This window comes from Maniola jurtina, chromosome W (assembly GCF_905333055.1).
Source record: "Maniola jurtina chromosome W, ilManJurt1.1, whole genome shotgun sequence".
NCBI classification, from domain to species: Eukaryota; Metazoa; Arthropoda; class Insecta; order Lepidoptera; family Nymphalidae; genus Maniola; species Maniola jurtina.
The window spans coordinates 5,510,581-5,537,457 of record NC_060057.1 but is presented as its reverse complement, the minus strand read 5'-3'; the positions used below and the strand labels follow the sequence as shown (position 1 = coordinate 5,537,457).

Sequence of the window (26,877 nt, the reverse complement as noted above, 5' to 3'; positions counted from 1 at the left end):
GAAGGTTTCATGTAGCGGTTACAATTTAATGTTAAAATAATTTGTAGTGGTGGATGATGGTTGTCTATTGTGACCAAAGCATTATCTTCTTTTTTTACTTGTATCCAATCAGTATTATTTGTAAGAACTAAGTCTAAAATACGGGCGTTTATGTTTTCAATAAGATTGCATTGTTTCAAGTTATTGAAAGCAATGTGCTCCAAAAAGAGACTATCTATATTACTACCTATTTGACCAGACATTAAGCCGTTACTATTCGAATCGGTTGCCCAAGAAATGTTAGGTAAATTGAAGTCACCAATGATAAGAGTTGGTGAATCTTGACCTATTTTGTTGTTACAAATATCAGTCACACTTTTAAAAAAGCATTCCAAGTAATCTTCCTTGACAGGCGGAGGAACATAGACACCACAAACATATATAAAAATATTATGACTGACTTTAATCGCTATCCATACATCTTCACATACAGATTCCCATTCGTACTTCCTTACGGACTCAAATTTTTTACTAACGGCAATTGCTACCCCACCACCTTCTTTTTTATGGCAAGATAGTGGACACGAAGAGCGATCTCGCCTGTGTAAGATATAACGACTATCTAGGATTTCATTATCAAAAATCGTGTTGTTCAACCAAGTCTCGGTTAAAATTATTAAACCGTAGTCCTGATATAGAGCCGCTGTATAGATATCTTCTGTTTTGGTCCTTAGACCTCGTACATTTTGGTAAAAAATATTTAGCGTGAATTTTATACAATAAAAATGTTAATGCATGCATACAGAATTGATTTACTAATGTAAGCCGTTTAGAGTTTCAGTATTTTTTATCCACAGTGCTGCAGCTCCATTGTTTTTACGAACAAATATACGACCATTTCTTATCCATACAAATTCGTATTTCTTCTCTCTCGCAGCTAGTCTAGTGGCAGCATGTAATTTTTTATTCTTCGGGGATAAATGTTCCATGATGTATATAGGTGTGGTCTGACCAGCGAAACCTAAATGAGACGTATTCAGCTTGTTCTGTGGATTTTTCTTATTAAAACGTTTAACGGCCGCAAGTAAATCGTCTCGTACTCTTGGGCTGGACAATTTCACTACAATGCTTCGCGGTCGTTGTGATTGTGTGTCCATCTTAGCAACTCTGTGAAAGTTCAGTATGCTGCCATCTGTTAGGTCGCAAGAGACAACTGATGCCATCTGCTGGACAATGGTGAGGATATTCTCATTTTTGGTTTCCGGGATGCACTGAAGCTCAACGTTACAATCTCTAGCTTGCTGCTCAAGGTGATCAATTTTGCTATTCAAGTCAATCATTTGCGATCGCAAAGTTTGGTTTTCCGTATTTAAATTCGAAAGGGACTTTTTGGATTCTTCATTTAACCCAACCTGGTCATCATAAGCATTAGACAAGAATTGCACAGACTTTGTGAGCTCATCCACTTCCTCCTTTAGTGTACAAAATTTGCCTCCAAGGTCCCTTACTTCTTTTTGGACTTCGGTAAGCTTGGCATCGAACTTATTAAGGCTTACTTGTTGGTTTTCGAAGTGTTCCTTCATTTCTCGACGCAAATTTCTTATCTCGTTTATAATAACATCTTGATTTGGACTACTTGTCGTGCCCAATAGTGGCGGCAAGACGGTTGCATTATCGGGCGATTGCTGCTTGCGATTTTTGCCTTGAATTGGTGTATTGCTGATATCCTGTTTAGGCTTGCTAACGGTGCAAGAAGGACAGACCCATGTCGCTCGAATTGATGGGTTGACGTCATCATAGTTTACGCATTCACTGTGGTACAGCAGAGCGCAACTCCCGACAGAGCACTTCAATCTTTTTTGCGTAACTAGGACATTGTTATTACAAGCTGCACATAAGCCGGGCATTTTCTGTTAAAATAACAAAACTATAAAAGCCAAAAGTTCAAAATATTTTTCTTATTTAAAATATATCAGATAAATCATAAAAAGTGATTAAAAAAAGAAAAAAAAAAATTTTAGATGAGTGGGGTTTGAACCAGGAATGTACGGGCTTTATAGATATTCAGTCTGCTACATTGTACACTGCGCCATTGTAGTTACAATAGTCACTGGTAAAAATATGTTTCGGAATCGTGAACTTTGTTTACGTCAGAGAATATGTATATCTAAGAAGGTAGTTTGAGTGTTGACACTTCACTTAGATTATACACTGTGCACTGGTTAAGAATTGATTCACTGTTTATAGCACTTTACTGCATTCCACATTGCTAATATAATGATTGTCCAGTTTGCTTTCGTGTCCAAAAACGTAATAAACACTAACTGGTAGCTGAATTGTGCTTAATTTATTTTAAAAACTTAAATTTGTAACGGAGATGTTACACTGAAGTTATGTACCCGCCGCGCGCCGCGGCCCCCCCCCGCGTCCCCCCCCCCCCCCCGTCTTCAAGGGGGGGAGTTGAAGACCTTGCAAGTGATATATGCTACTTTTTCCAGAAAAAACAAACAGTTCCCACGGGATAGCATACTATTTTCTCGCATATTTGTCGGTCAATAACGCCACAACAGAGCTATTAATTGACGTCAATTTTTTGCATTGACATAGTGGAGGATCTAAAAAGTGAAATAAGCAACTTTTCTCTCTAAAAATCAAACAGTTCTTGCAGGATAGCATGCTTTCGTTCAGGCATTTGTCATTCATTAACGCCGCAACAGAGCTACAGATTGACGCTTTTTTTGCAAAGACATAGCTGAGAACCTAATAAGTAATAAATGCAACTTTTTCTCCCGAAAAATATGAATACTTCCCGCGGGATAGCATACTATTTTTCACGCATTTGTCGTACAATAACGCCGCAACAGAGCTACGGATTGACGCTTTTTTTTTGCAAAGACACATACCTAGCTGAGAACCTAATAAGTAATAAATGAGACTTTTTCTCCCGAAAAATATGGACACTTCCCGCGGGATAGCATACTATTTTTCACGCATTTGTCGTACAATAACGCCGCAACAGAGCTACGGATTGACGCTTTTTTTTTGCAAAGACATACCTAGCTGAGAACCTAATAAGTAATAAATGAGACTTTTTCTCCCGAAAAATATGGACACTTCCCGCGGAATAGCATACTATTTTTCACGCATTTGTCGTACAATAACGCCGCAACAGAGCTACGGATTGACGCTTTTTTTTTGCAAAGACATACCTAGCTGAGAACCTAATAAGTAATAAATGAGACTTTTTCTCCCGAAAAATATGGACACTTCCCGCGGAATAGCATACTATTTTTCACGCATTTGTCGTACAATAACGCCGCAACAGAGCTACGGATTGACACTTTTTTTTTTGCAAAGACACATACCTAGCTGAGAACCTAATAAGTAATAAATGAGACTTTTTCTCCCGAAAAATATGGACACTTCCCGCGGGATAGCATACTATTTTTCACGCATTTGTCGTACAATAACGCCGCAACAGAGCTACGGATTGACGCTTTTTTTTGCAAAGACATACCTAGCTGAGAACCTAATAAGTAATAAATGAGAGTTTTTCTCCCGAAAAATATGGACACTTCCCGCGGGATAGCATACTATTTTTCACGCATTTGTCGTACAATAACGCCGCAACAGAGCTACGGATTGACGCTTTTTTTTGCAAAGACACATACCTAGCTGAGAACCTAATAAGTAATAAATGAGACTTTTTCTCCCGAAAAATATGGACACTTCCCGCGGGATAGCATACTATTTTTCACGCATTTGTCGTACAATAACGCCATAACAGAGCTACGGATTGACGGCATTTTTTGCACAGACATAGTGGAGAATCTAAAAAGTGAAATAAGCTACTTTTCTCTCTAAAAACCAAACAGTTCCTGCAGGATAGCATGCTATCGTTTAGGCATTCGTCATTCAATAACGCCGCAACAGAGTTACGGATGGACGCTTTTTTTTGCAAAGACATAGCTGAGAATCTAATAAGTAATAAATGCAACTTTTTCTCCCGAAAAATATTATATGAACACTTCTCGCGGGATAGCATACTTATTTTTCACGCATTTGTCATTCAATAACGCCACAACAGAGCTATGAATTGATGTCATTTTTTTAGGATTCAAGCAAAAACGAAACTCTTATAGGATCACTTTGTTGTCTGTCCGTCTGTCTGTCTTTCCGTCGTGTCTATCAAGAAACCTATAGGGTACTTCCCGTTGACCTAGAATCATGAAATTTGGCAGGTAGGTAGGTCTTACAGCACAAGTACAGGAATAAATCTGAAAACTGCGAATTTAAAAAAAAAATGTTTCAATTTTCAAACTAAGGTAACTATACCAAGTGGGGTATCATATGAAAGGGCTTTACTTGTACATTCTAAAACAGGTTTTTATTTATTTTTATGCATAATAGTTTTTGATTTATCGTGCAAAATGTTGGAAAAAATAGCCGAGTACGGAACTCTTAGTGCGCGAGTGTGACTCGCACTTGGCCGGTTGTTTTGCATAGACATTGTCGAGGAAAAAGTATTATTGACTACTTTCCTTTCAAAAGAACAAATAGTTCCCGCAGGATAGCATGCTAAAACACATGATAAAATAACTTAGGCATTGCATAAAATATTGTGACAAACCTCAATTATTATTAAAACCTTGAATCACGCGAGCTAGCTAATAATAGCTAGGTAATAGCTAGTTCAAAAATAAAACCATCATAAAGATCCACGAGGGATGACCACGTGCAAATGATAGTAATTATCCTATTGTTTCAGGTGTTATGGTAGAGTGTACAATGTATACAACCAAAATCTAAATACAAAATACCGTACTAATGCTGTAAAAGACAATAAACTAATGCTATTATGCAAATGAAAAAAAAGAAATCATAATGGAATACAAGAAACCGCGCTAATGCCATAAAAGGACGATGAATCATCAAAATTTTATTTAGCGGCTAGGACAAATAGCAAGGGTATTGGCATATAGCATTGTCAGCCAGTAATAACTGTAAAACTATAAGCCTTTAAGAATATTTAATTCAGAAAAATTATAATTCTAGTCAATAACTAAATTATACAAAATTCAACTTTCCGTTTATTTAAAAAACATGGTTTTCCTTATCACAAACGGTATAATGAAACCTTGAGTATTGAGTTTTACATATTCATAAAAGCTCTTGAAATAAATGTGAAACCCATGTAAAATTTAAACAGTTAAAAATTTATTTTTTAGAAATTATTAAAAATATAGATCAATGCCACTGCTCTGATAGGCATTGATCTATTCTCTACCGAAATCGCGTTTTACAATCTTTTCAAATTTTGAAAATTAAATTGTTCCCTTTCAATGAAAGGGAACAATAAATACCAATGCAGCTATTTTCTCGAGGCAATACTTATTTATTAACTAGCTGATGCCCGCAGCTTCGCCCGCGTGGATTTAGGTTTCTAAAAATCCCGTAGGAACTTTTGATTTTCTAGGACAAAAGTAGCCTATCCGTAACAGCCCGTCCCCGGGATGCAACGCATTTCTGTACCACGTAAAAAACATCTAAACGGATGATCCTTTAAAAATCCCGAGGGATCACCAGGATTTAGGAATGCAATTCCTTACAGCATCATATAAACACAATTTAAAAATATACAAAAAGTTTTAATCTATCTTTAATCTCTAAGAAAAAAATAGCGAGTATTAAAAATACCTAGTATTGAGAAGTGATAGTCGCACTAAAATTTCAGGTAAATCGTAAATAATCCGATAACAATTGCTAAGCAAACAAGCGTTACGTCCGTTCTCGGAGAGGCCTCGGCCGATACTAATTTCCTAGTTCAATTTACTATTGCTTGTTGCACGGTTTTGTAGTGTGTTCAAGATTTTTTTTTGGAAACAAATATTAATTAAATTTAAATTTTTTTTTCTGTTTATATTGCAAATATATTCTTCTTTAATGAGTACTTAGTTTTATTTATAAATGAAGAAAAATAACCCACCTAAATGACAGTTTTATGTGTCTGTAGTTTTATGAAATTATGACTTTTTTGTTTGAATTTTTATAATGTAAAAAATGCCAAACGAAAGATTTGGTTCTGTCATCTTATTAGTTCAGGACCTTTTCTTTGGTAAATATATCTCTTTGTGAGAATCGACCAAGTAACTTTTGATGTAGTGAACGTCAAAGATGACACGAAATCCAAAATTCAGTAATAGTCTTTTGGTATTTTAGGCAATAAAAGATAAACTATGAATAAATTGCAAAATGTTGTCTGTCAATTTAATAAAACAGGAAATATTCTACAAAGTAGTATATACATGTTTTACATAAATGCAGTGTTTAATAAAATATAGGGGGGCAAAATGGCTTAAAAATAGCTCATGCCGGTTCAACACTCTTAGATATCCCACTGATGATTTATATAAAGAATGCAATGTACTTAATGTCCGACAACAATACTTATGTTCAATAATTTTGCGCTTCCACTCTAAAATTGATGCATATAATATATTTAACAGGGTTAGCAAAGGTATCAATATAAGCAGAATAAATAAATTCAATCTAACCAGAGCAGTTAAAAGCTGGCTGGTAGCTAAGGGCTATGACGAAACATACACAACATGACAAAAGTCCAGTTCGTGCCACACGGCGACTCAAAATGAGTTGTGCGCCGTGTGGCACGAACTGGACCTTTGTATGAAACCGAATACAGCAGAAATTACGCGACCGAAATTACGCGACTTACAACTCACAAAATTACGCTCGTTTGGCCTCACCCTTAATAATGAGCATCCTTCTTTAACATCAGTATTGAATACTGTTATATCGCCATCTGTAGTTATGTTTGCAAGTTAATTTCAATAGTATAGTTACTTCATCTTACAAAGTCATGCAAATGATAAAGTTATCATTATTTATGCTGTGACAAGAATCAAGATAATTAATTTGATTCACTACCAAAGAATATTTAATCCGCATCATATGAATGATTTTAGTCAAAAGCTGTGAAATCTCCTTCCTGAATTATTTTTAACTAGCTGATGCCCGCGACTTCGTTCGCGTGGATGTAGGTTTTTAAAAGTCCCGTGGGAACTCTTTGATTTTCCGGAATAAAAAGTAGCCTATGTGCTAATCCAGAGTATAATCTATCTCCATTCTAAATTTTAGCCCAATCCGTCCAGTAGTTTTAGCGTGAAAGAGTAACAAACATACACACACACACGCACGCACGCACGCACGCACGCACGCACGCACGCACGCACGCACGCACGCACGCACGCACGCACGCACGCACGCACGCACGCACGCACGCACGCACGCACGCACGCACGCACGCACGCACGCACGCACGCACGCACGCACGCACGCACACACACACACACACACACGCACACACACACACACACACACACACACACATACAAACTTTCGCCTTTATAATATTAGTGTGACAACTCATTATTGATATTTTTAATTTCATACGTTGCAGATTTCTCGATGATATTAAAACTGTAATTTTATTTGTTTCCATATATTTTTAATTTACGAGAATACACTAAATTATAAACTAAATAATCTATCTGTAAAGTTTCGAACGATTATTTTCATATTATGGCTGAAAACCCGTCAAACAAAATTATCGGTAATTCTCAGGGGTATATTGGCCCTGAATAAATTTTAATGTATATAATATTGTACGAGGTTTGAAAGTCAATATACGAGATTTTCAGCTACACATGTACGAGGAATCTTTTTTTTGGTTGGCAACCCTGCTGCGAGAGTTCTGCTCACTTTGGTTCGGTCGATCTTAGTGTGCGGACGTGTTTTATCAATCTGTTGTTATTGCGCTAACTTAGTTTTGTTGAGTATCAAGCCTTAATCATGCAAATAAGGGTTATATTTATTCTTTCTTATTCTTATATTTTTATTGAGGTTCACTTCTGGTATGCTTATAGGAGACATAGTGTAATAATATGAGTATTACCTTCACTAGGAGTAGATCTGTCACTTTCCATTATAAGCTCGGGCGCCAGTGAGCCAGTTTTGGAGCTCACACTGCTAGCCATTACAGGATCTGTTTCCTTTTGAAACAGTTGAGGCACGTGCGCCAGGAGCGGGCTGAGTTGGTGCCAGTGACCTTCTAGTTGCACCTCCTACAAATAAAAACCTGATCAAGGACTCAGGGCATGCATAAAGTGGGGTTCCATGCCACATTAGGTGCTAAAAACTTTGGGGGGTCATGATTTTAGGCTTATTTCGTGGTTTAACGATATATTATAATGTAAATTATAGGTACAGTCAAAGACCGTATATGTAAGTCGTTTAGCACCTTAATGATCATATTCACGTGGCACGGTTATGCACATGCGTTAGGTGTGTGTGGCGTGTTTGTTGAAAAAGGTCACAAGTGCGACAAGTTTTTGATGCAATAGTTTCGCGGAATTGCTATTTCGGAATTGATTTCTGAGGCTGACCTTACACACCACAATATGATAATTTTGATTTATCGATATTTCGATATTTCGACCCGTGCGAACTGCACGTGGTCACGACGGGACGATGCGATGTTCTGTCGTGACGACCACGTGCAGTAATTACGGGTACTTCGAGTGTGGAACCCTGAAAATGTTGACGTCAAGGTTTTAAATGAACCGGTGGTACTTGCCCTACAGGAAATAAATATTTTCATTTTTTAACCGACTTCCAAAAAAGGAGGAGGTTCTCAATTCGTCGGGATCTTGTTTTTTTTTTTTATTTTTTTTTTTTATTTTTTATGTATGTTCCCCGATTACTCAAAGACCCCTGGACCGATTTGGAAATTTTTTTTTTTTGTTTGAAAGGGTATACTGTGCAGGTGGTCCCATATAAATTTGGTGAAGATCTGATGAATATCTTCGGAGATGGAGAACAGAACTCCTCAATGGATAAGAGCAAATTGCTCGCGATCACTGTAATAGCTTAGTAAACAGTAGGGTTTTAACTGGGCATAGCATATTATAGTACAGTGGGGCCACTAAAAATTGTGAAATAAAAAATTTTCAAAAGAAAAATAAAACCGACTTCAAAAACCAAAAACACTAAAAAGTAGAAAATATTTTTTTTTTTTTTTTTTATTCAGTCCACAAAACCGACTACAATTGGTAAGAAAAAATACAATATGATAAATGGACAAAGATACATGCGCGCAATTGCGTCTTCTCGATGTGGACTCGGCATGCACTATTAAAGTATGTAGGTACAAAACTACAGCGCAACACAAAATAAACTTAACAAACAAGGAACAAAAACTTAAACCAGAACAGCTACCAACAAAATAGGAAAAACCTTATACAAACTACTTTCTAACAATTACTTATCTGTGTACTTAACTTACTTTTTATTCTTGGTATATTGTCACAGAAGATATCTATAACATCTCTGTAACTATTTGCAAGAGACTGCATTCTATATAGCGGACTATGATGCCCAAGCTTGGTTTTGGTTTGAGGCAAACAGAACGTCTTGCGATTGTGTAAGCGGCTACAGTCACGGGGCACAACGAACTTCAAGCGTTCAAGTAACTCAGGCGCATCAATGAGACCCTTCATTAGTTTTGCCAGAAAAATGACATCCGTAATCTTTCTACGGTCTCTAAGGGATTTCATTTTATAGTAAGAGAGACGAGATTCGTATGAAAACAATTTGTCACATTTGAAGTCATTGTAAGTTAGATGGTATAGAAACCTTTTTTGAATTCGTTCTATTCTATCAGAATGAACTTGATACCCTGGACTCCATACAGTGCTACAATATTCAAGGATGCTACGGACAACACTGTTGAAGACCAGTATAGATAAACTGGGGTCCTTGAATATTTTCATTTGTCTGAATACTAGTCCGGATATTTTTGAAGCTTTAGATGTTATTTGCTCGATATGTGGACGAAAACTTAAAGCCGAGTCTACAATAACACCAAGGTCTCTCATACTATAAACTTCCTTAAGACTAACCTTGTTTATTTTATAGACACAGTCTACCGGATTTTTTTTTCTGGTAAATTTAATGTGGAAACACTTTTCAATATTTAAGGACATACCATTTGTAGTGCACCAAGAGTGAACAGCATCAATATCCTTTTGTAGGGTTGTCACATCAGCTTGGCTGTTAATGGTTTTGTAAATTTTTATATCGTCTGCAAACATTTTAAATTTAGACTTTAACTTGAGTGCCAAATCATTTATAAAAATTAAAAAGAACGTGGGACCTAGATGAGATCCTTGAGGGACTCCCGATGATATTTTTATCTCATAAGACTTAAAACCATTAACAGCAACAAGTTGTGACCGATTTCTTAAGTAAGATTCACACCAACGTAACAATGAGCCATGAATTCCCAAAGACTCAATTTTCAATAACAAAATGTTATGATTCACCATATCAAATGCTTTTCGAAAATCGGTGTAAATTGCATGTACCTCACCAGTAGCATCTACAGTCTCAGCGATGTCTGATATATAACTAACTAAGTTAGAAGTGGTTGATTTGCGAGGACGAAACCCATGTTGGTTAGGATCAAGATATGGGGCTATGTGATAATAAATTATTTTCTGAACTAAGCTTTCTAAGACTTTTCCACAGATTGATAAAATAGATATAGGTCGGTAGTTTTTTATATCTTTTGAGTTGCCAGACTTATGCACTGGTGTGATATATGCAATTTTTCATTTGGTAGGAAATGTACCCGTTTGCAAAGAATAGTTATATATGAGGGTAAGTGGCTTAGCTAGTTTGTGAGCGCATTTTTTAAGAAATATTGGGGCAAGAAGATCTGGACCGGGACCTTTAAGTGAATCCAAGTTTAAAAGATGTTTTAAGACTTCTTCTTCTGTTAGTATACAAGAACCCAATGGAACATTGGGAATGATATTGTTTGGGAGTGGCGAATTTCCTACTTGACAGTTACTGGTCTCTATGTAGACCGATGAAAAATGTTTAGCAAAGGCGTCACATATATTCTTTCCACCTTTAGCTACAAAATTATCCAGAATCATTTCATTCGGAATACAATTGGTACCATTTTTACGCTGTTGTTTAAAATATTTCCAAAAGTAGGAACCTTTTATCAAGATGGCACAACGTTCGCGCAATAATTCTTATGCAAATTTGTCCATTGGGTTATTGTACTTTTTGCTTTTATGGTGGATTTTTGCCTTTTCCTTAAGTGCTCGTAATAATGGACCTGAGAACCATATAGGATAGTGACTATCTCGCGGTTTCCGCATGGGTGTATGTCTATAAATAATGGGCATTAGTGTCTGGTAAAATATATCTAATTTTGCATCGACCGAATAAGAATTTTGAAATAGAGACAACCAATCTATTTGATCCAGTTCATTACAGACATTATCATAGTCACATTGGAAGAAATTGAGAAATGGTGTACGAGAAGGTTTCATGTAGCGGTTACAATTTAATGTTAAAATAATTTGTAGTGGTGGATGATGGTTGTCTATTGTGACCAAAGCATTATCTTCTTTTTTTACTTGTATCCAATCAGTATTATTTGTAAGAACTAAGTCTAAAATACGGGCGTTTATGTTTTCAATAAGATTGCATTGTTTCAAGTTATTGAAAGCAATGTGCTCCAAAAAGAGACTATCTATATTACTACCTATTTGACCAGACATTAAGCCGTTACTATTCGAATCGGTTGCCCAAGAAATGTTAGGTAAATTGAAGTCACCAATGATAAGAGTTGGTGAATCTTGACCTATTTTGTTGTTACAAATATCAGTCACACTTTTAAAAAAGCATTCCAAGTAATCTTCCTTGACAGGCGGAGGAACATAGACACCACAAACATATATAAAAATATTATGACTGACTTTAATCGCTATCCATACATCTTCACATACAGATTCCCATTCGTACTTCCTTACGGACTCAAATTTTTTACTAACGGCAATTGCTACCCCACCACCTTCTTTTTTATGGCAAGATAGTGGACACGAAGAGCGATCTCGCCTGTGTAAGATATAACGACTATCTAGGATTTCATTATCAAAAATCGTGTTGTTCAACCAAGTCTCGGTTAAAATTATTAAACCGTAGTCCTGATATAGAGCCGCTGTATAGATATCTTCTGTTTTGGTCCTTAGACCTCGTACATTTTGGTAAAAAATATTTAGCGTGAATTTTATACAATAAAAATGTTAATGCATGCATACAGAATTGATTTACTAATGTAAGCCGTTTAGAGTTTCAGTATTTTTTATCCACAGTGCTGCAGCTCCATTGTTTTTACGAACAAATATACGACCATTTCTTATCCATACAAATTCGTATTTCTTCTCTCTCGCAGCTAGTCTAGTGGCAGCATGTAATTTTTTATTCTTCGGGGATAAATGTTCCATGATGTATATAGGTGTGGTCTGACCAGCGAAACCTAAATGAGACGTATTCAGCTTGTTCTGTGGATTTTTCTTATTAAAACGTTTAACGGCCGCAAGTAAATCGTCTCGTACTCTTGGGCTGGACAATTTCACTACAATGCTTCGCGGTCGTTGTGATTGTGTGTCCATCTTAGCAACTCTGTGAAAGTTCAGTATGCTGCCATCTGTTAGGTCGCAAGAGACAACTGATGCCATCTGCTGGACAATGGTGAGGATATTCTCATTTTTGGTTTCCGGGATGCACTGAAGCTCAACGTTACAATCTCTAGCTTGCTGCTCAAGGTGATCAATTTTGCTATTCAAGTCAATCATTTGCGATCGCAAAGTTTGGTTTTCCGTATTTAAATTCGAAAGGGACTTTTTGGATTCTTCATTTAACCCAACCTGGTCATCATAAGCATTAGACAAGAATTGCACAGACTTTGTGAGCTCATCCACTTCCTCCTTTAGTGTACAAAATTTGCCTCCAAGGTCCCTTACTTCTTTTTGGACTTCGGTAAGCTTGGCATCGAACTTATTAAGGCTTACTTGTTGGTTTTCGAAGTGTTCCTTCATTTCTCGACGCAAATTTCTTATCTCGTTTATAATAACATCTTGATTTGGACTACTTGTCGTGCCCAATAGTGGCGGCAAGACGGTTGCATTATCGGGCGATTGCTGCTTGCGATTTTTGCCTTGAATTGGTGTATTGCTGTTATCCTGTTTAGGCTTGCTAACCGTGCAAGAAGGACAGACCCATGTCGCTCGAATTGATGGGTTGACGTCGTCATAGTTTACGCATTCACTGTGGTACAGCAGAGCGCAACTCCCGACAGAGCACTTCAATCTTTTTTGTGTAACTAGGACATTGTTATTACAAGCTGCACATAAGCCGGGCATTTTCGGTTAAAATAACAAAACTAGAAAAGCCAAAAGTTCAAAATATTTTTCTTATTTAAAATATATCAGATAAATCATAAAAAGTGATTAAAAAAAAAAAAAAAAAAAATTTTTAGATGAGTGGGGTTTGAACCAGGAATATACGGGCTTTATAGATATTCAGTCTGCTACATTGTACACTGCGCCATTGTAGTTACAATAGTCACTGGTAAAAATATGTTTCGGAATCGTGAACTTTGTTTACGTCAGAGAATATGTATATCTAAGAAGGTAGTTTGAGTGTTGACACTTCACTTAGATTATACACTGTGCACTGGTTAAGAATTGATTCACTGTTTATAGCACTTTACTGCATTCCACGTTGCTAATATAATGATTGTCCAGTTTGCTTTCGTGTCCAAAAACGTAATAAACACTAACTGGTAGCTGAATTGTGCTTAATTTATTTTAAAAACTTAAATTTGCAACGGAGATGTTACACTGAAGTTATGTACCCGCGGCGCGCGGCGGCCGAATGTGTTTAGCTACACATGTAATGTACCTAGGTATGAAGTCGGGCGAGCTTCACTCTTGGATTTCTAATTTTGTTTTAATATGCTCGCGCGACTTCATACCTAGGTACATTACATGTGTAGCTAAACAAAAATTATTTTCTACTTTTTAGTGTTTTTGGTTTTTGAAGTCGGTTTTATTTTTCTTTTGAAATTTTTTTTTATTTCTAGCTTATACTCGCGACTTCATCCGCGTGGACTACACAAATTTCAAACACCTATTTTACCCCCTTAGGGATTGAACTTTCAAAAATCCTTTCTTAGCAGATATCTACATCGTAATAACTTCTGCATGCCAAAGGAGAATGATCATATACGGGCCACGCTTGTGTCAGAAGATAATTATTTTCATAATTTATGTTTTATTTTATAATTCAGTTTGGCATAAAAAATAAAGTGCTGACTATCCCGAGATTTTTTCCTCATTTTAAAAGTACTTCAATTGTTACTATACAGGAATCCAGTCTCCATTTTTATCGGTAAACATACCATAGTGATGTTATTTTACGAAATCGATGATCAAAATCGGTGGTGGTCGAGTTATAATCGATTAAAGACTATTATTTTCATAGTAACATTAAAAAAATCAATATTTTTTTACAAACCATCTTGATCGAATCGAATCAACTCGATAAGTGCTAGTTGCAGGTCTATGGTTTTTGCTTTCTGTCAATTTCGATAATTGCAGTGGTAGTGTTCACATACTCTTTGATTGCAGTTTTCAGGGTGGTTCGAATTTAGATATTTTAATCCCATATCGTTGACCGTTGCGCGTTGTCTTGTACGTCGAGTTGAGAACTATACTTCCTTCGTATTAAGCTCCGTATATGCTATAACTTCATCATAAAAATATAGGTATAGGTAAATGCAATGGCACCTTGTACATCTTCAACTAGTGATTCATTGGGAATAACTATGTACTTGCACCATATAGGCAGCACTAAAATCGTCTTGGTGATATGTGGAAACTACTACCTACTTTACTTTACCTAATAAAACCTACTTACCAAACCTAACCTAACCTTTTACATAAATCTTTTTTTCTCAGAAACTGGGAGGAATAAATTAAAAATTCTTTTTTTATATGAAAGTAGGGATATCAAACTTTATTATATGTAAACTTTCATTGAGACACAAAAATATTTGTAAGTGGCCCAAACTCCATAGAGTGCTGGTCATTCTCTTTTCAGCCCGATTCGTCCAGTTAGTTTGAGTTGAACGTTGATAGTGATCTATCAATGCACACAGTCAGTCAGTCAGCATTTCTATTTATGTATTTAGATGATAGAAATGTAAGAAATACGTATTTACTTACCTGATTATTTTTAGTAATTTTAAATTTAACAGTCTTCTTCTCCTCTGCATCTGGATGAGGTTGAACTTTTTGCATCTGTGAAGTTTCTGTAAAAAATAAAAAAATGTTTGTTGCTGTCCACTTGAAGACAACCATCTCATATGAAGAAAAGAGTCTTGTACTCCGTTAGTGCTATCACACACTGTCTACAAGTCGCTCTGGTCTAGTTAAATTAGCAAATGCTAATATTGCAATTTGTTCCACATTCAACACATATAAGAAATGCAGTTGAGTTGGAGTCGTAGCTGTGTTCAACATTATTTTAATTAACGAAATAATTAAAAAAACTTCTATGGATCTGTCACATCAAACATCAATTCAAACATGGAACAAATTCAAGAAGTCCTGCTTTTCTCGCCTCTCATCAAGAGCCATCATTTCCTTCTCAGCAATTCCATCAGTACCACATACAACGCATTTGAATTCTATAAAGTTCGCGAGCCAATCGTCATTGTAAATACGGACAGACATCAATGTAAATACAATGTGTAAAATAAAAGGTAGGTATATTATATGTAGCTGACTTCAACATTATTTCACCAATCAAACCACACAGCTACAGTCACTTGTCGTGGTCTTCCAGCTTACTTGATTATTATGGTTGGGTCGCTTTTTGTGTTTAGTCTGAGAGTCCGAATCAAAGCTGACTAATCAACAGTGCATAAAACAGTCTTATAAAATAATCTTAACACATATGCTTAATAATACCTTACAGGCACAGAAGAGTCACTCTGGCAAGTCGTTTAAATAAATAGCGACTTTTGTTAGGTCGCAATAAAGTGCAATTCAGCTCACACAGTAGTCTAAAGATTACAAACAATGAAGAACTCTTATCTCATCTCTCTCTTACTTATAAGATCGAAGGGGAACTCGGGTCACGTGACCCAGTAGTGTGCCTCTGTTTATCCAAAGAGAATTTGACAGAGTAAGGATAGAGCGAGTATCGGGTCGTTTGAAATTTTACCTGGAACATTTTTTGTTGATTCAGGTTGTAGTGCTGACTCTTGCACTGCAAGTGCATTACTGTTCCTGCAAAAAAAGTTAATATTAAAGAACCTCTCAGGTTGAAATCAGCGCACTTTGACTTTGCTAAGACTTAAATTTCAGCTAAAACGAGACAGATTTATGCCAGCGGTATAACACTGTCTCGATTAAACAGTGTCTTGAGTCGGAGCAAAGTCAAAGTGCGCTCTATACATCTCAGTCTCTATGTCATAACTTACTTCAGTACTTAAGGGGCATGAGACCGGCCTGCCCGCAAAATTCAAAAATTTGGTTTTTCGCAATTTGTAAACTAATACGACAACGTACGCTTATGGTTATTTTATTTACGACAATAACAATATCATCCTCACAGGTTTATATAAAAATCTTTACTTGAAAGGGTCCAGTTTAAAAAATTAATTATAGTATCGACTATTCTCACAAATTAGTCGATACTAGTATTAATTTCTCAAACTGGACCCTTTGGACTCCTACCTGGTCCTAATTTCCTAATGCTTACTCTTAAATACTCTAATTCACTATTTATTATTACTTAAATGTTTTTTCCATTAAGTCCATTTTCTCACCGCACTTTCCGCACTTTACGCACACATCACTTTAATTGCCACACATCATACTCGACTCTCCTCTCGATCTCCTCTCGTAGACACCCGCTCCTGCAACCTCCTTATAGAGTCCACTCTCACTCCTTCATTAATCCAGTTCCTGTGGCATTGTCTGTATTTAGTAACTCCCATGTAAAGAACTGCTGCGCTACATATTGCTAGGATTGCTGCCACCATGATGTTGTTGGTATATATGGGGATGCTCCATGGTGGAGTCCCCATTCTGCGGTGTTACTTCTTTATTTTCGCACACGCATTTGGAGCACTTCGGTCCCATTTTTAATTCTATTAATGTTTCTCTTGACACGTGTAGCTATCGCAGCGCGCGCGGTTGCCACTGCCGGCGCAAAGTCCGCCCGCTGTACGGTCGCCATGTGGTGATACCCCTGACGGGTCCCGTAGAGTGGATGTATAAAACAAACACGTGTGAAATGTTCCAAGCTTCGTTTATTACTGAATCTAGTTCATAACCCCACTACACTGATACATTATCTAGTAATGATACAACATCGTTTGTTTTATTGTTTTTTATCACCTTTTTTTTAATTAGTCTAATTGTAAAAGAATTTGGTATTTTGTTAAAAACCCAAGAATATTCATAACTTTTAGGACAATTTAAATATGGCCATGCTGCAGAAATTTTTTTTGTTGGATATGACCTCTTTTATCTCCCTATTGCGTTTGATCCACGACTTTTTGACCACCTTTATGTATATTTTCATAGGACATAAAAAAACATAGGACTTTCATACAAACTTCAAACCCCTATTTTACCCCCTTAGGGGTGGAATTTCCAAATATCCTTTCTTAGCTGACATATCTTAACTACCTACTTGCGAAATTATAGCTTTAAATGACGCGCGATGTAGGTACGATAGTTTTTGAGATCTCGTGTTTAATCAGTAGGTGACCTTTCGCTCTTATATAATAAAATATATAGATCTGTACTTACATAGGTACCACTGGTGGAGGCGCGGCTGCAAAATAATGGATTTTTTCCTTATTTCTTGCAATAATAAGTAATATTCTTTGAGTACCTAACAATATTTAAGAGGAATATAATATTAAAATATATATAAGGACTTGGTTAAAATGTGGGCTTAATAAATGATAATATTTTTAATAAGTTTACACCAGTAAGTATATTTATTTATAAAATAATAATGGTATGAACTTTCATTTTTTACCTATAATATTATCATAAATGTATTAAAAGTTGAGGTGACGTGAAATAGTTTTGACTATGACGTTATGATATAAACAGATAGATTAGTGCACGCGGGGAAGTGCGCACCCGCTCGCACTACGGACGGATTCAAACGTGTCGAAACAAATGTGTTTAAGGGTGGTTGCATAGTCACATTTACCGCCAGCGCGGGCGGCAAGCGCGGCTTGTAATCGCGCTGATGACCCGCGCAAAACTATGAAAAGTGTTTAGTATCGCTCAGCTTGCCGGCTTGGACATTCGTGATGGACGAACCGCGCGCGGTTTACTATACAGCGCGGCCCGTTAGCGCGGGTCAATTTCACTATGAAACGATATAAAAACTATCAGGCTTGTGTCCCGCGCGTTCACCGCCGGCGCTGGCGGTGAGCGTGACTATGCCACCACCCTAATGCGCCGTTCTTTCCGCCTGCGTGGTGCGCCGTCACTCAGGACACTGACTTACGTAGGATGCCGCGTAAAGGATTGCACTTATTGTAGTAGAGACCCAGGGTCTCTTTTCAGAATGAGAAGGTTTCGCCACGCTGGTCAAAAATGGATTCGCAGACTTCACATACCTTGGAGAACCTTATGGAGAACTCTCAGGCATGCAGGTTTTGTTACAGCAATTATCTTCTTCAATCAATAGCTTTATAGAAATATCAGTACAAAGTGTATTATTTACTTACATAGGTACCACCGCTGGAGGTGCCTGTGCCATAGCAAACACTTGGGCGGGTGGAGGTGCGGCTGCAAGAGAATGAATTTTTTTTCACATTTTTTGTAAAAATAAACAATATTCTTTGAGTAACAATATTAAAGAGGAATATTATATTAAAATATGTATTGTTAGGTACCTCCTGATACCGTCACAAACAACCGGCATAGAATACGATCGCTTCCACGTTCGCGGGTACTTTTTCTGCAGTCATTGAGCGGTGAGGTTATGATTTAGGTGATAAGTGTGATTTGCTGTGAGTCGTATAGTTTTCTATTATTGATTGGTTGTTTTCATTTTAATGTTTTGGTGGTTTATTTTGATGTTAAATCGTGATTAGATTAATTACTGGTTGTCAATTTGGTAATTTTGAGAATTGTTGAAAACATCTTAATTCACTAATAATACTAACAACTAAGCTTACTTATAATACTTATAACTTGCAATAATAATACTAACTTAACTTACTACTAACATATAATAATATCAATCATATATTTAGCATCGTAATTGATAGTTACATTACTTGACCTAAACATTGCACTTACACAAAACAAAATCATCCCTGTACCAAAGTTATAAATCACACACGAAGTAGTGTTAGTAAGATAGCATATTACATGAAGTAGTGTGAGTGAGCGTCGACTGGTTTTACCACGTCTTACGCTATTCGCACTACATCCTACCTACCAACTTTTTTTTTATTTTAAACTAAGCATGAAAAAGCTATAAAGTAACACTCTACAACTTGCGTTGGGCGGCTGTAGCTAGGACACTTTGAACCAGACCAAGGACTTGTAATGACTTATTGTTAGCCGAAATGTTGACTTCATTAATTAATGATGAAGGGATTAATGAGTTAATGCCCAGCTATGGTGATAAAACGTAGTTATTACAAACTGTCTTCTGGCACAATGCTTAGTCATTCCAAGATCTATCTTGGCGCGCTCAATATTACAATGTTTTAAAGATTTTAACTTCGAAGCAAAATAGGAATAAAAACCTTTTGGAGACGTCTCTCAACAAGCTTAAAGTTTCATAAAACGAAACTTACTGGAAATCCTATCACAATGTAAAGGATTATTTAAATAATAAGAAAGCTTAGGAATGAGTTTCTTAACAACTCCGATAGCTTGTAAACACTACATTTTGTGAAGTCAATAAAGATTTGTTATTATTAAATATTAATAATTTTGTGAAGGGGTGATAATTTAAAGAACAGGACCCAGCTGAGCCTTGTGAGCCTTTCTCATACCTGGGCGCATTTCGAACCCTCGTTACTTTAGTTTTGAAGTTTACGTATTTAAGTATCACCAATACATCATCATAAGAACCCAAAATTTGACAATCGAAAAGTGACAAAGACAAGGTAGGTAAGTACTACTTTGAATAATTTTTTGACTTTGACATTTTATGACAACAATGTTTAACTACGCTGACTTGAAGACAGTCAGCAATGCTCGTACAATTCACAAAAGATATGAAAAGAAATCGACCAAGCTCAATCATAAAAGTGGATATTTCACTGGTGTAAACAAGGAATATTCTCACAGTTTCAAATTATTGAAAGTTTTATGGTAATGTTACCCAAATAGCCCGTGTCGAGGATCAGGACATAGTTAGGGGCACGGTAAGCTGATTCGGTACGAAAATTCATTCCTTGCACAATAGTATCCGAACAAACTGTACAATAAAACTGTCTTAACCTGTTCATTTGACATCTTGGATTGGACTGATATCGCTCCAGCGTCGGACATACCTTGCTGCTGGAACTTTTACGATCCAGACCTACACATGACTTTTAAATCCAGCAACATCATAGAAGATGTCGTAGATTTTAGGATTACAGCCCACTTATAACATATACAAGGTAAGGTATTGTGTAAATGCCTCTTGTAGCATCCTTGCACACAGATCTAATTCACTCAGAATTAATAACCATGTCACAATTACGAATAACTATGAAATTAAATCACAACCCCTAAACAGATCTTAAGTTCTGATACATCAGGCTGGATCAAAGTTATTATTCGAAATATAAAAATTCGATAGATTTGAAACGAATTTTTGTCTGCTCATCAGATCATCAGTTTCTGAACCAAAAATTTTGAAAAATAAATGGGTTGTTTTATTTTAAAAGTATAACCATGAATCTTCTGCCACGAGCAGAGCATATGAAAATTTTTGTCATGTGACTTTGAACTGGAAAACGATTTTAACAGTTAACATTAAATTTTCCATGTAAGAAGGCTGTCTTGTTTAAGATTATAGAATGAGATAGCAGCACAATTTAAAAAAGCTTTGCTACGCCAGGCACGGCTAGGTGCGAATAAATCTAGCATTTCATTCTAAAGTCTTTCTCCGCCATACGAGTATGCGGTTAGCAAATGCTAATTCAGAGGAATGCCAAGTCTAGAAACATAGTCGGCATGACCGTTGTTTTGTTGCAAAACTGAAAATGTATTAGACGATCCAGGATCGAAACGTACAAAATACTAAATAACTATTAAATGTCCCAACTTTGAAAGCATGTTTCGGAGAAGGAGCAATCTTAGATTTAGGCATTATATGAAGCTACATGTCCTTATCATTGTCAAATCCATTAAAACACTTTCTGACCAACAGAGTCGGTCACATATGGAATAATTGCTCAAGGATGTGGTTATGACAAGCTCTGTTAACCAGTTCAAGAAAACAAATTCAAATTCAAATTCAAATTATTTTTATTCAATTAAACTTTTACAAGTGCTTTTGAATCGTCAAAATAATCTACCACTGGTTCGGAATGCTGTTCCTACCGAGAAGAACCAGCAAGAAACTCGGCGGTTGCTCTTTTCAAATGTACAATTTACAATAATATGCCATACTGTATACAAGCAATTGCAGCGCCGTGTATTGCTGGAGCGCATCAAATCCAAGCTTTTTTGTCATTTACATAATCTTCGATTGTATAATAAGCTTTTTTCAGGAGCATACTTTTAATAGATTTTTTAAACTTTTTTAAACATTAAACAAACATTCAGAAAACTCGAAGCACTTCTGATATAGACGAATCAGCGAAAGCTGCTTAGTCTATTATAAATAATAAATAATGATAATAGTAATCTGGTAGCCACAATGCCAGTTCCAAGAGAGGAGCAGATTGCGTCCTCTTCTGTCATAAGTCCCTGCTAGTCGAAAAAGCTGACCATGACCTTGGAAATGAGGTGATACTTTTAAATAAACTCTAACATCCTTGTTGACTTTCCATCAAATGCATTGCACTTAGCATACATGCATTTACATCAAAAATATATTGATTGATTGAAACTTACAATAACCGTAAATTTCTCCTGGAATGCATCGGTTTGGTCCAAGGCTCGACAAAGAGAAGTCTGCCCAATCAAGCACGAAACGCGATGTCCATACAACGTTGTTTGTGAGAGAATAAACTGCAAAAGGCATGTAGCTGGAAGAAAGGAGATTCTGATACCATCATCTCAAATCTTTCGCTTCATGCAGACCAATAATATGAGAGAAGGTGCAAAAACCTGCTATTCTTCAGAAAATACAATTTCGAGAGCCGAAAGAGTGGGTCACGTGGACGCAAGCCGCCACTGTTGGCGCAAACATGCACTCGCACTCGCGTACTGCTGCGGGCGCCACTCACGCACGAAGTTCGCACGCTCATGTCAGTCACTGAACAAATCTACCTGATCAGTTGATCACTGGGCAAGCTCATATAGACCACAACGATATATGACGAGTATAGAGTCATTAGGTTAGTTGTAAATAGTAAAAATAGTATTATATAATTCAAACTATTTAACCCTTCTCATTTATTGAAGACAGCCGTGCTCTGTAGTGAGCTGGTGATGCGTTTATCATGATAATGAATTTAGGTTAACTTATCCATTGAATTAGCGTGTAATGATAGAATTAAGTTTTCCAAATAAAAATAATAAATTGCTTTTTTGGCTTTCCTTTCATGTTATTTATAGGCACCTTTACTTGGTCAGAAGTATGGCTCCTTTAGCTTGAGAGATGTGAATAACACATTGTTATAAACTTAATACTTGCTGCAATTAGCCAGCAGCAAAAGAGCGACAGCCGATTCAAGATGATTGCATTGCTCACTGTACCTACACACTGTAGATGTCAATTTATGGCAATAGGACTGCGATGTTCGGATGACTCCCATTAAAAATATCGGGAGCTTGTAAAAAGCGGTATGCGATACGCTTTATGAGATATAAGAATATATTTATATTCCTATGTGTAATTTCGGAGCTTTTACTTTTCCCAATTTGTTTATAACGCGACGCAAGTGGCCTCTGAAATTTATATCAATATATTTGCATTCGGTATCGCTTTGAACCTATAACTTCCTTAATAAGGTCATGCAAAAGACCATAAAATTATTTACGTCGTGACTGAAACGAGAGCAGCTGTTCTCCTAGCAACGACTACCCTACAAGGGCAAGTAGGCATGAACCATTACAAACATAAATGCACGAGGTGTGCTGACCAGCCCGCGTAGTTCAACTGTGCCTGCGAGGCGTAGCTAGATTTTTACTCGGCCAAAAACATTAGGTCATAAGCCTATACCTGTAAAATTGAGCTAAAGTTCTTCAGATATTTTTCCTCAACCAAGACGAACCAAAGGAGGTTTCGACGAAAAAACAGGTATAACGGAGCGTAAACCTTAGCATAAAATATATCGGTGGCGCCCAAGAGCGACTGATAGATATTCCACTGAGACCATAACAATGTCATGCACACTCCCGCGAGGAGTTGCTTACTTGGCTTTTACACTGCGCCTGCGAGGCGTAGTTAGCTTATTAAATGGCCCATGCACTCCCACGAGGAGGCATTTAATTTCTAAGCTACACCTGCGAGGTGGATCTAGGTTTTTAAAATGGCCTATGCACTCCCGCGAGGAGGCATTTAATTTCTAAGCTGCACCTGCGAGGTGGATCTAGGTTTTTAAATGGCCCATGCACTCCCGCGAGGAGGCATTTAATTTCTAAGCTACACCTGCGAGGTGGATCTAGGTTTTTAAAATGGCCTATGCACTCCCGCGAGGAGGCATTTAATTTCTAAGCTGCACCTGCGAGGTGGATCTAGGTTTTTAAATGGCCCATGCACTCCCGCGAGGAGGCATTTAATTTCTAAGCTGCATCTGCGAGGTGGGTCTAGGTTTTTAAATGGCCCATGCCCTCCCACGAGGAGGCATCAGGGGGCACGGCAGTGCCCCCGCCAAGACGAGCCAAACGGCGGCCGGGGCGCTACGTAGTACCTTTTTCTCCAAGTGTTTCGCCGTATTTTCGACCCGTCATAACTTCGGTCTGGATGACGCTAGAAAGCTGAAATTTTCAGTATAAGGTGTCCTCAGCAAATTTACCAAATATACCAAATATCAAATATCTAGCTTTTATGGTTACAGATTTATTGATACCTTTTTTTTTTTTTTATTAACTATCAAATATTGAACGTTTTACAAATGCTTTTAACACAACAAAAAAAACCACTAAGGTTTAGTATTGTTGCTTATCATTCCGTCCATTAAAAGATTTTGGGTATAGTGCTTCCATAAATAATATATACATTATTTATAGAAGCACTAGGGAACGTTACAAAATAATAATTTGTTATATTTAATTTTTCAAAAATGGGAATTGTTGATATTTGTTTTGAAAGTATGATTTTAACTTGTGTTTAAGGTTACATTCGGTAAGTCCTGATCTAAAACTATTATCTAAACTATTTATTAGGCGAGGGATCATGTACGCGCTAGTGCGCTCACCATATTTATTTTTTGCAAAGATGGTAACTAGTTTTTTTTGAGTTACTTTGCGTGTCTGAATTTTGTTACTAACTTCCTTTTGTATGGCTAAATTAAAAAATTGTTCTTTCAGAAGCGTAAATTGTACTTTGTCATAAATATTAATCACTTTACAATACTTAAATATAAGATTTTCATTATTTTTTGCAAGTAGTTTAATATTTAGAGGAACAATGGTTTTTAAAATCCTCAGTTGCAACTGATAAACATGTTGTAAGTGCGACTTGTCGGTTCGACCATAGCTACTCAACCCATAAGCAATTATGGAGTCGGCAAGAGCATTGTACAGCATCAATTTGACTTTAAAATTTAACCTCTTTCTAATTATAAATAAGTTTGCCAAGAATGCTCTGAGCTTATCACAGACATGCTTTATGTGCTCATGCCAGTTGAACTTATGGTCAATTATTAATCCTAAGTATTTATGCGAGTTAACTATTTCAATAGTGGGACAATTACAGTTGCTATGTGGTTGGTGCAAACAATTATGATTATGCGCAATAAGTTTATGTTTTAACATGCTGTTAGCTTTTAAATTTGGTGAATGTATGTGGACTAATTTTGTCTTTTGAGAGTTTAATATTAAACCACTATCATGACACCATTTATTTAAATTATCAAAGTCTTCCTGTAGCATTAGCAAGGCATCATTGACATCTTTAGCTGCTACAAGCATGCATGTATCATCAGCATATTGGTACGTAGTACAGTGGCTAAATATCTTATTCATATCATTCACGTAAGCTATAAAATGCAATGGTCCAAGCACGGAACCTTGAGCTGTGCCCTCAGTTACTGTGATTGGTGCGCTATAGCTGTCACAGATCCTAACGCGGTAGCTTCTATTACTCAGATAGTTTTGACACCAATTTAAAAGAGATCCCCGTATACCTGAGTTTTCTAATCTTGTAATAAGCTTGTTGTGATCTAATGTGTCAAATGCACGAGAAAAATCAATAAATAAAGTCAGAACATGTAGTTTTTGGTTCATCCATGAATTAAAATTTTAAAACCTAAAATACGCCGTTTTCGTCCCTCACTGATGATCATCACAATTCATAGTCTGTAATTCTAGGGTACTTCCCGAAGTCCTAGAAGGCTGAAATTTGGTATGTAGACTAGAAATTGCATACAAACTACAGGAAAATTGAGAAATTGGAATTTCTCCCCCTCTACGCCTCTTATGAGAAAAGCAAATCTGTAAATTCTGTCGCTAGAATGCTGATATTTTCAGGATTAAATGTCCTTGGCAGATTGATTAAACGCATTGAGTATCAATTGTCTAGCTTTTATAGTTTCAGATTTATTGACAGTCAAAACTTCTAGTCTGTAATTCTAGGGTACTTCCCGAAGTTCTAGAAGACTGAAATTTGTATGTAGACTAGAAATTGCATACAAACTACAGAAAAATTGAGAAATTGGAATTTCCCCCCTCTACGCCTCTTATGAGAAAAGCAAATCTGTAAATTCTGTCGCTAGAATGCTGATATTTTCAGGTTAAGATGTACTTGGCAGATTTATTAAACGCATTGAGTATCAATTGTCTAGCTTTTATAGTTTCAGATTAATTGACAGTCAAAACTTCTATTCAGTAACTCTAGGGTACTTCTCGAAGTCCTAGAAGACTGAAATTTGGTATGTAGACTAGAAATTGCATACAAACTACAGGAAAATTAAGAAATTGGAAATTTCATCCCTCTACGCCTCTGTATGGGGGAAGCAAATCTGTAAATTCTATCGCTAGAATGCTGATATTTTCAGGATAAGATGTCCTTGGCAGATTCATTAAACGCACTGAGTATCAATTGTCTAGCTTTTATAGTTTCAGATTTATCGACATTCAAAACCTTTAGTCACAAATTCTAGGGTACTTTCTGAAGTCCAAGAAGACTGAAATTTGGCATTAAGTAGGAATTTCAAGAATTATGAGCAACAGATAAATTAAGAAATCGGGTCCCCCTCCATCTTCTCGTATATGAGATGCATATCTGTAAAATCTGTTGCTCGAATTCTTAAGTTTTCAGGATAAGATGTCCGTGGCAGATTTATCATTACGTACCAAGTATCTGTGTTTCCTGAAGTCCTAAAAGACTGAAATTTGGTATATCTGCTTCAAAATTGAGTTGCAAGATTCCACCCGAACAAACATATTTACATACGAGTACATTGCAAGTTGAATAAAAGCTTTTAAAAAAGAGGTAACGATAGAGAGTGGGCCATGAAAATGATGTACCTACAAAAAATAGATCCAAAAAAATCTAGGGCACCTACCAAAAAGAAATGAAATCCCACCAAAAACATTTCATGTAAAAAGGTAGCCAAGACTCACAAGTTCATAA

General features: G+C 36.6%; 1 protein-coding gene across 1 annotated transcript in view; it reads right to left on the bottom strand.

Annotated features, from left to right (window-relative positions):
• LOC123879832 overlaps window positions 1-26,877 on the bottom strand; it is a 76,008-nt gene that overhangs the window by 45,196 nt on the left and 3,935 nt on the right. Inside the window, exons 2-5 of the mRNA XM_045927725.1 lie at window positions 23,509-23,513; window positions 16,147-16,211; window positions 15,144-15,229; window positions 7,952-8,120 (exon numbers count right to left, since the gene is read on the bottom strand). Coding sequence (XP_045783681.1) covers window positions 7,952-8,120; window positions 15,144-15,218 — 244 coding nt within the window. The 5' untranslated portion in view covers window positions 15,219-15,229; window positions 16,147-16,211; window positions 23,509-23,513. The remainder of the gene's footprint in view (window positions 1-7,951; window positions 8,121-15,143; window positions 15,230-16,146; window positions 16,212-23,508; window positions 23,514-26,877) is intronic.